The following is a 13,658-nucleotide window of genomic DNA, read 5'->3' as shown; positions in this document are numbered from 1 at the left end:
ATCAATATTCTGATCATTAATGGCCTTGGGAGGCCTTTTGTTCTGATTGTCGGGAATTGGCTCTCTCTGAATAAGCCGCTGTCAGCCTGGGGGCCCAGCACCCAGAGGACTCAGGCATGTTCTCCTTCTGCACTGGCTGCTAGAAGGCCCAGACCAGAGCCGGCTGGGGGTCGGCCTCACCTCACGTGCAGCCCACATTTCTGTGTTAACTTCTCTATTGGCTTCGTGAAATCACCATTCTAAGTTCCTTGCACCCCATCTTTCCCACCTGCATTGATTTGTGTTTTTGTAAGCTGCCTCCAACTCCTTCACCAGACCAGGACTGGAGACGGAGTGGCAGGGAGATATGTAACTGAGCAGACTGCCGGGAGCCTTGTGAGACGAAGCCCTTCTTCCAGACTCTGGGATGTCTTCACTGACCTTGGCTTTTGGCCAGTGAGTTAAGATAGTTCAGCCTGGAAATAGCACATGGGGTAAAGAGCTACATGTGGTTTGACAGGACTAAAGAGGAAGGTCATAGAGGGAGGATTTTTGAGGACGACCTTTCTGAGTGGCCTGATAAGCCTATTAGGGAGCTTCTGCTGTGTTTGTGGTTTTACCTCACACACAAGAATCAGTTAGGCAATGATGAGGTTTAATAAGGCCCAGAATCAGACAGACAGTTACTGAAACAGGAGGGAGCGCCCTGGGGCTTGGAGATAAGGCAGAAAATGTCTGGAGAATGTCAGCTGAACCAGATGTGCCAGGGAAGGGTTTTGCCTGGAGAGAAGGAGGGAGGACACTCAGGTGGAGACCAGGCACAGTGGGGGCTCATGGGCAGGGTTGCTCGGCGTTGCCCTCGTAAGTCTGGGCAGAAGTGCTGGGAGCGAGATGGAGCCGGTGGCCCTGTGGCAGCCCTGCCCTGGCTCAGAGGCCCACGGCAGGATCACTTGGAGAGGTAGGAGACAGTGCGTTAGGAGTGAGGTTCTAAGAACGAGAAGGAGGCACCCAGAAAGAGAGGAGTGAGGAAGGAAAGGGCAAGTGCTGGTGTGCTGAGCCTAAACTGATGGTGAAAAGTTAAACATCACTGGGAGTGGGGCAATTAAGGAGGGGCAACTGGGTGACACAGCAGGTCCCTGGAAACCTTTAAGAGGATAGTCCTGGTGATGGCCAAGCAGGAGCTGAGCCGTGACTGGGTGGGGAGGACACAGGCGCAGTGGACATGTGAGCAGGTTCTTGTGATCTTGCGTCAGCATTCGAATGGAGCCGAGAAGCAGGAGCTGCAGGGTTAAACATGGCATTGGCAGGTAGAGGACCCTGGGTGTCTTCAGACCGAGAGTCAGAGGGAGCAGCTGCTGTGCGTGTAAGGAGGAATGACAGTGAGGGCAAGTGTTGGGCTGAGTCCTGATGAGCACGTTGACTTCTGTCCCCCACAGGGCTCAATATCGGCCCCGTCGTGGCCGGGGTTATCGGGGCCCGCAAGCCTCAGTACGACATCTGGGGCAATACGGTGAACGTGGCCAGCCGCATGGACAGCACCGGTGTGCCTGACCGCATCCAGGTGAGTGCAGGAGCGTCCGCCACCACGTCCCCCACATCGGGGCCTCTGTCTGGTGCTTAGTGGTCTTTGGGGCAGGCCACCCACAGTTTCAAGTCAGAATTCCTGCAGACAAATTTGAAGATGACTGGGTAGTTAGCCCTGAAATCTTGGAAGCTTGGAGAACTTGATTAGGTTCAGGCTTTCAGTACCTTGGACGGACCCCCAGTCCTGTGCAGAGCCACATCCTGGCCACAGAAGGAATTAGAGGTACAGTATTCCCTCACTTATCTAGACCCCCTCACAAAGTAGGGACCTCACATTTATTCTACACTCTTAAACCTACGTAACTTTAACAACATACTTGTACAGTACTGCAAAATCCTGCGATATAGCGAAAAATCCGCGATAAATAAATATAATCTTTTAAGAAATTTCACAACACAGTGAGGCCGCGATAAGTGAACCGCGATATAGAGAGGGACCACTGTATTGCGGGAGGCTGGCTGCCTGTGCCGTGCCACAGCCCAGAGGGACACAAAGATGACCAAAGGGAGCAGGGTCTTGCCAAATGGAGCCCACAGTACTCAGGGCCTACTTTGGGAGAACCTGACAAGGCCTCCCTTGAGATTGTGCCTCCATCAACCCCAACAGCCATGGGGCCTGGCCAGAGGCCCAGAGACTTTTCTCCTCCCTGCATCCTCTGTAGGCTGGGGCTTATAATTCCCAGGCCTGCCACTCTTCTGCTGCTTTTCTTTGGTTTTCTCAGACCCTCCTTGGTTCTTTCTGCTCCAGTTTGACCACAGAGAGGCCCTGGACTGGGCTCTAGTCCTGCATCTCCCTGTACCCTCATTTCCCCATGAGCTGTGGACAGGTCACTTAGCTTCCCTGGCCTGTTTTCCCAAATGTTATTGTGCTTTCTTATGGCCTTTTCCTTACACTGACACCACCCATACGTCCCCTAACTTCTCTCTTCTGCAGAGCCTCTGAACAAAGGGGTTGGTCCTGAGTATGGCCCTGGCCAGCCCAGCCCAGCATGGCTGGCTTGTGGGTGCTATCTGAGGGGCCTGGCCAAATGGCCTCTCACCTTTGTCCCTGTGCCAAATGGAGAAAGGACAGCAAGATGGGAAATGGGGCTTGTGAGGGGCAACCAGGAGGCATATGTGTTTGCAGAGCTCCTAACCTCGCCCATGACAGGCATGAGGGATGCTGTCAGCAACCATAGGGGCTCACCGTTGACAGAATACACTGCATAGCTCCCAGCATTGCCCCCAGAGATTGCTGCCCCTGGCCCAGCCCGGCAGCCAGGCTCGGCCAGGACACTCAGCAGGTGGTGAAGGAGTGCTGGCAGTCCTCAGCCATGGCTCTTGGGTCGCACTATGAGGCATTCCCACACACTGCTGCTCCCGCCACCCCTGCTTCTCTCCCTCACCCTGCACTGGTGTAGTGTCATCACTGGAGCCACCTGTGAGTTCTCCTCTTTGTTCCAAATGCTGAAGGACAGACAGATGGGCAGTACACTATGGAACTGAATCCAGCTCGGCCAGTTGTTAGCTGTGTAACCTCAGGCAAGTGACTTAGACTTTTTGAGCCTGAGGTAATAGCACTTATAGATTAGGTGAGATAAGTAGTGGTTGGTTCTCAAACGTGAAAAACTACTTTCAAAAAAAATTTTTTTTTCTTGCTGCCTTGACATTTTTTTTTCAATTACAGTTGTCCCATTTTTTCCCCCATTGCTCCCCCCTACCCAGCCCACCCCTTCTCCCCAAAATATATTTCTGATCTGCCTCGGTGTGCTACCTGGTCATTACACTGGTCACATGTGCCGTCAGATTGCTAGGAGAGTTCCTCTGCACTGATTCTCAGCCTCCGCACTTCTCTTATTGTGGACAATGGCCACACTTTGGATAGCATGGAAACAGCACATGTGAGGCGCTCGTCCCATTGCCTGGCACAGAGTAGGTGCTGTCATCCTTGTCACTAGGAGGCACAATCACAGACAAGCAGTTTTCCATTCCCAAGAGGACCAGCCGGGGAGATACTACCCACCCTTCTGTGTCAAAGGCAGTGGGGCAGCTCTGCCCAATGGTACATTCATGGCTCAGGTCACTGATGGCCTATCTTCTCTCCTCTCCCTCCTCAGGTCACAACGGACATGTACCAGGTGCTGGCTGCCAACACATACCAGCTGGAGTGCCGGGGCGTGGTGAAGGTCAAGGGCAAAGGCGAGATGATGACCTACTTCCTCAATGGAGGGCCCCCGCTCAGTTAGCAGCTGCCAGCCGGAGATGCCAGGCAGCCTGGCCTTCATAGAAATGGAAATGGCTTCTTTGTGTGCCAGGCAGGCAGGTGGAAGCCCGTGATCCAACCCAGGTGGCCGCACTGATGAGATTTCCATTTAGACTCCAGAGCAGCTTTTGCCTTTGTGGGTGGGCAGCAGCCTCTGTCCCAAGTCCTGGGATGCCAGCGTCCTGCGACCATCAAGCTGACCAAAGATGTTCCCTCTGTAGAAGACTCCGCCAGACTCGACCTGAATCTTGAGTTTTCTAACGGGCGCTGCTGCAACGCAGGTGGGAAGGGGCAACCTGCGTGCTGATCAGCCTGTGCGGCCATCCAGCGCTTGAGGGCAGGGCTGAGGGAGAGGCGAGGTCTCAGGGTGGGGTGGCAGCGTGACCGGCAGGGAGAGCCTAGAGGCCCAGAGGGGCTGCTTTCCTATGCGAGCCTTTAAACTTCAGACAGATGCTGGCCCCTGCTCCTTGGAGGGAGCCCTCTGGCAGGGGTGGCGGCTTTTGGAGGACTGTGGCCTTCCTCGCAGTCCCTCTGACACCTACACACACGGACAACGCCCCTTTGAGAGGGACAGAACTAATTGCAAGGGGGAGGCAAGAGAACATGGAGCAAGGTGTGGTGGTCCTGAGAAAAGGAAAATATTTATTAAATAAAAGTTTCTGTGCCCTTCCTTAGACTATGCTAGCTGTACGTGTGTAAGAGACCCACAAGCAACTGAGGATGCCACTAGGGAGGGAGGGCGGGGATCCCAAATTGTCTTTTTGTATTTTTTATTTTGTATTATTGAAAACCTTGGAGATCTAACAAATATACCAAATTCTATATTTTGTAAATTCTCTATATTAGAACACAGCTGTTCACAGAGGGGCGTGTGCTCATTTGTACTGTACGTACGTCGATGTGTGTACTGGTGTGTGTGTGTGTGTGTGTATGTATGTGTGTGTGTTTATGCTGTGGAACTGGTCTCACACAGGATGCCTGTTTCCCTCACTTCGGATTTGGCAGTTTTGGATTTTCCCAGGTCCAACCAGAGCAGTGAGTGTGTCCTTTCACATTAAGTAGGAAGATGCGTAGACACATTACCCACCTCCTCTGTCTCTTAACACACAAACACACACATCACTTCCCCTAAATAAAATACACATGGAATCATGAGGAGGAACAAAAAGCTGCTTTCCCATCTTGCACTGGATGGAACCAAGGGAAGCAGCTTCAATCCGTAGCAGGTAGCATGGCCTCCGTCCACCCTCCCGCTCCCTGAGAGGTCGGCCATGTGCTGGCCGCTGGCGTCCACAGGCGTGGGCTGTGAGGAAGCCGGCCTGGCTTTCTCAGTTGGCCAAGGTGGCTCTCTCCAGAGATGGCCCCAGACTTTGGGATATAATGTGAACCCTCAGGTTCAGGGGATGGGGGTGGGAGTGGCTTTGCCCTCCACCTGCAAACCAGGCAGAGGAAAGGGTAGAACCCAGCTTCAGAGTCTGCAGGGCAGAAATTTTTATGTCTGGCTTTTGTTTTTTGAGGAGGGGACAGTGAAATACAGTGATAAAAAATTCTATTTTTATACCCAGTGAGGAAGGCATTTGGAAAATGATATACTATCAGAGATATATTCAAACAGAACCCTTGGGGCCTGTGCCCAGATCTTTTCAAAGCTTCTCAGGGCAGAATTATCCTCACCCCTGACACAAGCTAGAAGGACATGAGGTGGCAGCTATCTGCCAGCTGCTGAAACATGACTTTGATGCCCACCTGCGCCACCTGTCACTGGACTAGCACCAGCCTCCCTAACCACACACCACCGCCCATTCCAGTTTGAGAACAGCTCTGAGAAGCAAGGCTTAGGGACCTAAAACTGCCAGCCTGAGTCCATCCTCGCTATTGCTGTTCCGCCTTTGAGTTCCGGGAGGCCCTCTCACCCTTGCCGGGGGCTGGCTTTCTCCACATCCTGTTCTCCCGTCCCTTGCCCATGCCCCATCACCCTCCAGTGGTGCTGGGTTTTGTTTTGCTTCCAACCTGAGTTAACGTGTGTATGCTGAGTCCCTCCTATGTTCCCTGTTGTCTGACCCCCCAACCAGCCGCGTGGGGGCCCATGCTCCCCTCCCAGCAGTGACTGGTGACAATGTGCAATGCTAGCTCTTCATTCCCTCCAAGGGGTGTGCACTCTTTTTATTCCTGCTCTTGCAAAAACGGATACGATGATGATTTCCCATGGAAACTGAAGTCTATTTAAGTAATTTAACTATTAAACACTTTCACTGGTACTGTGTCCTGGTCTGATTTGCTGCTTGGGCTGGGGGCCTAGTTCCAGTCTGAAGAATAGGGCACTCAGCCCTTGGCTGGGCACTGGAGTTGGGGCTGTGGAGGGCAGGGACCTCCTCCAAGTGGGGGACAGTGCCTGCCTGTGGGGAGGGTGCCAGCTGAAGACCAGTCATTGTGGTAGCCAGGTGGGATGACACTAGTAGCCTAGGCTAGAACCAGTTCATTGGACCGAGGGGCAGGTGTCAGGTGCAGGAAGCTGAATGATGAAGAGACAAGGAGAGGGAACAGGAGTGAAGAGAACAGGTATTGAGGATAGAGTCAGAAAAGATCCTGGGTCTCGGGGGGATGTTCTAAAATGGGTGAGCCAAACATGTTACTATGCAAAGGGAAAGAAACTTGAAAACAGGAGAGAACCCAGATCCCTGAAAGGACCAAAGGAGGTGGAAGGGGAGGCGATGCAGGCAGGAGATGAACCCATTTGGCTCAGCTAATAATGATGGCTACCATTTACTGAGCGCTCTCTGTGTGCCAGATACTGGGACCAGCATCATACAAATATCTAATCTTCCTGGCTACCTCGTTTCACCGAATGGGCATAGAGAGATTGAGTTATTTGTCTAAGGCCACACAGCTGGTAATTAACAGAGATGAGATTAAACGCAAACTTGTCTGCTAAAACCATATAGGTAACTTCCTGCATACCCCAGCACTACTCTACTAACCCAGAGGAAGGGAAGGGGGAGGAAGGCAAGGGAGCCTTTTCAGCAGGCTGTACCCGTCACCTGCAGGGCTCAAGAAACCAGACTCAAGGGCCTTGGTCAAATTAGATTTAACAAAAGTGTGAATGAAGGAGCCTCTGAAAAATGACGTCACTGGCTTCATTACAAGAGTCACATAGATGGGGGACATAGATGTGCAGTCTTGGGCACAGGCAGGCCTTCTGCTCCAGAGAATGGACATTATTAGGACTTCAAATGTGCGTGGTAAGAAAGTAATTGTATGGAGCTTGTTTAACTCAGAATTTTTTCAGGCTGGAGTATATCAGTTAGAAAAGGAGACCAGAGGACAAGGAAGGCCAAACTAGGGGCTGATCGGCCTAAGTGGGAACCTCCACTCCTGAAGGCTTCCTGCCCTGCTGTGGCCAGCAGAGACCAAATCTGCAGGAAACCAGCACACGTGCAAACCAGGACAACAAAGGTGTACCACTCAGAGCCTTCCTCGGCCCTTCATCCCATCTCCACTGAGCTAATCCCAGAGAACACACTTGTTTTTTCCTTAGAGAGTTATGCTTTTTTTCCAAATGCCTACCCATGCCTAGAATGTTAATTACAAAAGCCACCATTGATGTGTGGGGTGAGTTTTGAACGTCTCTTTAGTTCTCGCTGACAGCCAAGACCAGTAACACCAAGACCAGACTTCAGACAACATGTGCTGACTTGATCGTAGGAGGGAGTCAGCAACAGCTTAGTGGGAGGGCACCGTGGGCCTGGGCACACCGAGGAGACCGGAGCCCAGTGTTCGCCTGGTGGCCATGCCAAAGACTTTCAAAGTTGCAAATACAGTTACAGAGCTTTTTCAAAATTAAGTATCACATGAGTGGCATATAGTTAAATCAGCAAGAAACGAGCTTCCCGGAGCCTGGGAAAGATTCTGAGCGCCCAGCAGTGCAGGCCAGGGACGCACTTGGATGGTGGGGTGCACAGTGCTCACAAGTGTGCTGAGCATTCTCACTGCCGCCTCAATGAGGGAACTACCAGGCAGGGGTGAGCCTTGAAAACCCACAGCTTCTGAATTTGCCTAAACCAAAACAACTCCACAGTAAAGAGAATAAGCACAGTTTCACCATCTCCAGAAGGAAGGGATTGGGATGCTGTCGTGGCAAGCACCATTTAATGACAGTGTCAGGAGGAGAGTCGGGAGGGCTGGAGAGGGCACCCTCGAACCATTTGAATGAACTTCCCAATGTTTGAAGAGCTCCCACATACACTTGCTCATTCGTGCTCCCCCAGGCCTAGGAGGGAGGAGCAGAAAGGACTCGAGCACTCCCTGCAGCTGCTCTGATCCTCGGGGACAAAAGCTGTGGCACCAGCCCACAGGCACTTCCATCCAGTGTGATGATCTTGGCAGAACAAAGGTCTCGCCACTCCTCAAGGTTGACAACAGATGAAATGAGGTCAATTATGATACTACTATTGCTTTTCTTACTCTCCTAGATTTTCAGAAAAGCCCTTTGGTGGTGCTTTTCCTCTTGGTCTTGGGAGGAAAAATGTATTTGCTGTCATCTTGCCTATCTTTCCTTCCCATTTGCAGGTCACAGCTGCTCAGGACAGACACAAGAACAAAGCTGAGTGAGGCTGCTGGAGGGGCTGCTCTCCACAGTTTCCTCCTCCTCGGGCTTCTCTGGTTCTAAGTATTCATGTAATTCTATCTGATCCTCAACTGCCAGACCACATGTATGGTGCAAACATGAACAACAGAATTAAGATTTTAAGATTTAGAGCCAAAGGCAGAGAAACAAATAAGATGAAAGCACTGTGTCATGAGGAAGATCACCTCCAAACCAAGTCGGAAATGGCTCTGTCCTGCAGACACCAAGCCAGTAGCCACAGTTGCCATGCACGGCAGCTTTCCTAGCAAGAGCCCTGATCCATGGAGAGGGGAGGAGTGGGTGGAGACCAGCGTAGGCTCACAGGGCTAGCAGAGGGTCCACAAAGACAGGGGATGGAGGAAAAAGACCTCGATGAACAGGAAAGTAGGCATCCTGTCCCCACTGGCCTGCCAGCCCCAAACCTCACTCGCCCATCTGTTTCTAGTGAGGGGAGCAGAGTCACCCCCTCACTTGGTGAGCGCATATGTATATGCATCCCAAGGCCCCTTTCATATCGCTGGTCTATCAGGCCCATGAATTTAAAGAATTCTCACTGGAATCCATTAGGGACCTCATCACTTTATTTCCCCCCTCAGCCAATTTCTAATTTGGGTCTGCCTGGAATCTCTGGTTTGTCAGCATTATCTGGTTATTTTAACTTAAGACTTTTTCCAACTTTGCAAAATTTGCGTCTCTGCTTTGACTTTGTCAGTTAGCTAGAGTGGCACTTCCCTGGCTCACACGGGATTTTTTTTCAGGGATGGGGGTGGGGAGGAGTGCATTTTGCTCCACATTAATCTTTTGAAAGCCATGCTGCATCTCTGCTTTTTAAGAGAGCCTTGAGCTCCCACATCCCCAGCATCCACATATTCCCAATTTGTGAGTTGAAGGCTGCTGGCTGCCTTCCCCACCTGACTATAATGTGCTGGCCACACATGTGCATGTACACATGTGCATACACACCCACACTCACGGTGGGCACTAGGATGGCCACCATCCAATACTGCCTGATAGATCAGGATAGAATGTTAGAAGGATGGTGGGGCCACAATGGGTAAGGTGAGGTTCCCGGAAGCACGCTCCCCATCCAAGAGTGGGCCAGTGCTTGAGAGACTGGGGCCCTGAAGAGCAGCCCATCACTTCCAGGCTGCATGATGCTGGATAACTTAATCCCGTTTCCTTACCTCAGATGGATTTTGTTAAGCACACAAACCTCCTATATGCAAAACACCTGATATGTAGCAGGCATGTGACCAGCTTGAGTCCCTCATTTCCCTTCTCCTGTCCTCTAGTGTCCTCAGTGCCCTGCCCAGAGGTCTGCACACAAGAGTTTGCCAGGGCACCTGCCTGACAGATACTTCAACAGGATCCTTAAACTGGCACTTTCTGAGCTCTGTGCAATGATTTATTATACTTGGGGGTATTTGCAATTAAGTGACTCTTAATACCTGGAAAGGAATAGCTACGTCAACAAGAAATACCACAGCCTGGTAGCAAATGCAGTCCTCACACTCACTATGCCAGCCTCTGTTCTAAGTGCTTTGTATTTATGGACACACTTAATTCTTACAACTTTTTGCCCAAGGTACTGTTATTACCCCCACTTCACAGGTGAGGAAGCTGAGGCAGAGAGGTGGTGCAATTTGCTGATGTCACAGTGCCAGCAGGAGGGAAACTCGGAGTCTGCCTTCAAACTCAATTACTCCTCAACATTGCAAATAGTTACCTTCTGTTTTTTGTTTAATGTTTTCAGATGTATAGACTACTTAAAGCAGAATTTCCATGAAATTACTTCATAGCAAAGAACCCATCTATTCTGGACTTAAGCTAGAAAAGGTAAATGTTTCTAACACATGAATCACCAGTGAAGCTTTATCACTCTATATCAAGAATCATTAATTCATGAGTTAGTCCCACTACAAAGACTAAACTGTGTACCTTCTTGCCCTAAAACCTAAGACACACTTACAGTTCACCATACCTCTCGCAACACCTCTCCTGTCACTGTCACAGAGGTCGAAAGTTTGCGAAATTATTTTTTTCGGTCCAGGACACCTACAGTACAGGAGTTAGCACTGACCCGATCTCTTTCATAAAAAAATTAATTATACATATCTCAACATATATTCCTTAAATATTTCAATATATTTCCATGTTGCCTAGCTTAATATGACATGGTGGTTAAGAGCATGAGTTCTGAGTAAGACTGATCTGGATAGAAATCCTGGTGCCACCACACAGGCTAGATTATGACTGTGGCCAAGTTGCTTAACTGCTTTAGGCATCAGCTGCTTTGTCCACAAAATAGAAAAAGCCTTCACGACGCTTTCTGTGGGGTGACATGCTTACATGCTCAGAGCCATGTCCCCTTCACGTCAGCTCTGTCTGCTCTCGCGGCTGCCATAAGTCAGAGTCCCCAGTGGTTGTCACTCACACACGTGCAATTTTCATTCTGAAAGTCTCTGTGACACAGAAAAATGAACACCAACTTTTGAGTCATTTAAACCTGAATCCCAGGTTTGAATGTGAGGCTTTGTTTCCCCAAGTGAGCATGAGAGCTTCACCCACTTCCTGCCCAAGCTGCCATTCGAATGAACTATGTAGGGAGACTCAGCACTGGCCCACAAAAGGTGCTAACAAGCATTCTTACCATTAGTCCTAGGCACTGGGGGAATTTAAGTGAAAGGGCAAAATAGTGTTTGTTCACATGTAGGAAAGGTCCTGACAACCTCCTGCAAGAAAAGCATGGGTGCAAAGCAGACAAGCAACCAAGGCAGCGCTGGGGAGGGGCTGCCGGGTGACATGGGAAATGGGGGTATGAATCCGGTTTCTGTCAGCTGCAGCCTGAAAATGCTTTCTGTTGGGTGACACTTGAATTGCTGTGTTCTGGGATGCAGGAGTGAGGTTAGGCTGAAAATACTGTTTGTTGCCAAGGAAACATCATGAACAATTTGTAAGGCAAGGGTATTGATTTCAGGAACGCTCTGAGAGCTAAGACTGTCCTTGAGCTTCTGACAGCCTCCAATCGTGCTGAGACCACTCCCCACCAGCACCACCAATGCAGAGGACAACGCACCGACACCACACCCTGCTAACAGGCAAGGGGACACGACTTCCTCCCATGCCGTGATCTCATCTGCCAAGTAGAGTAACCTAGAAATTTTGGCCACTCAAGGAGGACATGTTATGAGAGTGGCAGCCACACATATTGCTTCTTTTCGCAAGTTCAAATGTTCTAACAGGAGGTGGCAATATGCCAGCATTCAATATCAGTCTCAGAACCCTGATAAAGATATCAGCCCAACTCTAATCAGTAATACTAGAACAGTTAAATTCTCAGCTGATACAGCCTTTATACACATGCTCATTTATAATAACTCTTGGGTTGGAGAGATTTCTTTTAGCTTTCAGCTAATATTACTAAAGCCAGTTTAAACCAAAAATCAGGTTTGATTTTACCACAGCATTTTTAGGTAGAAAGACTATTTCCTTAGAGGTAATAAAAGCAGTACAATACAAAAAAGGCTTGACCATAGACAAAGAATGCAGCCCTGAAGTTACCTATAATTTGTGGTAAGGCTAAGTGTTCAATTTGATCTCAGAGGTGGCTGCTTTTGAAATAATTTATCTGTACTTTTACCACATACTCCATGATAACTCTCTTAAAGTGAACAAAAAGTCCATTAAAATAACAAGTAGGTAACATCTCTCCCCCCACCCCCCATCTCTGTCTCTTAGAAACCCAACAGCTCTGCCCTGGCTGGTGTGGTTCAGTGGATTGAGGACCTGACTGTAAACCAAAAGGTCACTGGTTCGATTCCAGTCAGGGCACTACCTGCTACCTGTGCTGTGGGCCAGGTCCCTGGTTGGGGGTGTGCAACAGGCAACTGATTGATGTTTCTCTCACACATCAATGTTTCTCTCCCTTTCTTTCCCCCTCCCCCTCCTCTGAAAATAAATAAAATAAAATAAAATAAAATAAATCCAACAGCTCAGAGTGGGTCCTTGGATTACTTAGTAAACATTTTGGAATAAGAACAAAGAGGCTGCCTTTTTGGTGGGCAGCTAACTTCAGAAGGAAGCACTTCTGTGACATGGAGGTTAAAGCTCATATGATAAATTTGGTCTCTGAAGAGTCTTGACAAATCAGAACTCTAATGAGATTCCAGATATGGCCTAAGAGAAAAGGGGCCAAGCATTTCTCCAGACTAGATTCACTGTGAAAAAGATAATCAGAGGATAGTATAGTCTGCAGGCATGTGTCTCAAATGGATTTTCAAGCTTTATATGATAATTGTTCTTACGTCAGGATAAGAATTCTTACTCATGAGCATAAAATCCTCTATTAGACACACACACCCCCAACACATAACACACACACACACCCTGAAATGAAAGCCTTAGAAAGCTGGTACAAGTTGAGGATCCAAACCACAAACGTAATATGCAAATGTGCATAAACAACTGAGGATTTTGTTCTTTTTAGCATTTCACTGGATCTCCAAGTGTGAACATTTTTACCAGAATTCATCAGGAAGTAGTGTCCCCTGAGGAACTAGTATTCTTTGAATTAGAGCAATGGAAACTTGTTTCCCTTCTAGCCTTGACTTCTGGGAAGTTCAAGAGTCAAATTTTACACCTGATAACAGAACCATGTTCACCCTTGCTTCCACTTTCATTGGTCTTGATGTTCTCTCCTTCCTATTCCTGTTTTATTACCATTATTTTATATGCCTTTTTTTGGTACGCTGGTCTGAATTCTTTTAGGAAAGAGGTCAAGTATAAATACATTTCAAATACAGACAAAAAAAATAAGCAAATATTGCAATTACTTTTAGAATATAAAAGAAAGCATCTTTGCTTTTAGAGAATACCTTAATAAAAAAGCAGTATTTCAGAATTACCTTAAGATAATGTATACCTAGATTTGACAATAACAGTCCTGTGCTCATCAAGTCCCCAATTCCATGATTTAACCAAGAACAGACATATTCCCTGTATACACAATAATTTTAGTTTCTTCATTAATGTCCATTAGAGCCCTTGGCTGAGATTAGTAGTTGTGTGTGTGTGTGTAGCAACCCCAATATATCATTAACATCTGATTACTTAGTTTTCTCCTACATAACAGGAAGGCAACTGCTACTTCCTCTATCACACAAAACTCATTAAGGAAATGCAAACTTGCTCATAGAAATAAAAGTGTGGTATAAATGTAAGATATTACTA

The 13,658-nt window shown here is 48.6% G+C and overlaps 1 protein-coding gene across 1 annotated transcript in view; it reads left to right on the top strand.

Moving 5' to 3' along the window:
• The window catches only part of ADCY5 (adenylate cyclase 5), a 153,761-nt gene extending 149,530 nt beyond the window's left edge, over positions 1-4,231 (top strand). Inside the window, exons 20-21 of the mRNA XM_090277519.1 lie at positions 1,416-1,540; positions 3,660-4,231. Of these exons, the coding sequence (XP_090133645.1) occupies positions 1,416-1,540; positions 3,660-3,788 (254 nt within the window). The 3' untranslated portion in view covers positions 3,789-4,231. The remainder of the gene's footprint in view (positions 1-1,415; positions 1,541-3,659) is intronic.
• Positions 4,232-13,658: the final 9,427 nt, after the last annotated feature.

The sequence above is a fragment of the Furipterus horrens genome, unplaced genomic scaffold, assembly GCF_987537825.1.
Source record: "Furipterus horrens unplaced genomic scaffold, mFurHor1.1.pri manual_scaffold_1, whole genome shotgun sequence".
NCBI lineage: Eukaryota > Metazoa > Chordata > Mammalia > Chiroptera > Furipteridae > Furipterus > Furipterus horrens.
This window is presented reverse-complemented; position numbering and strand designations above follow the sequence as displayed.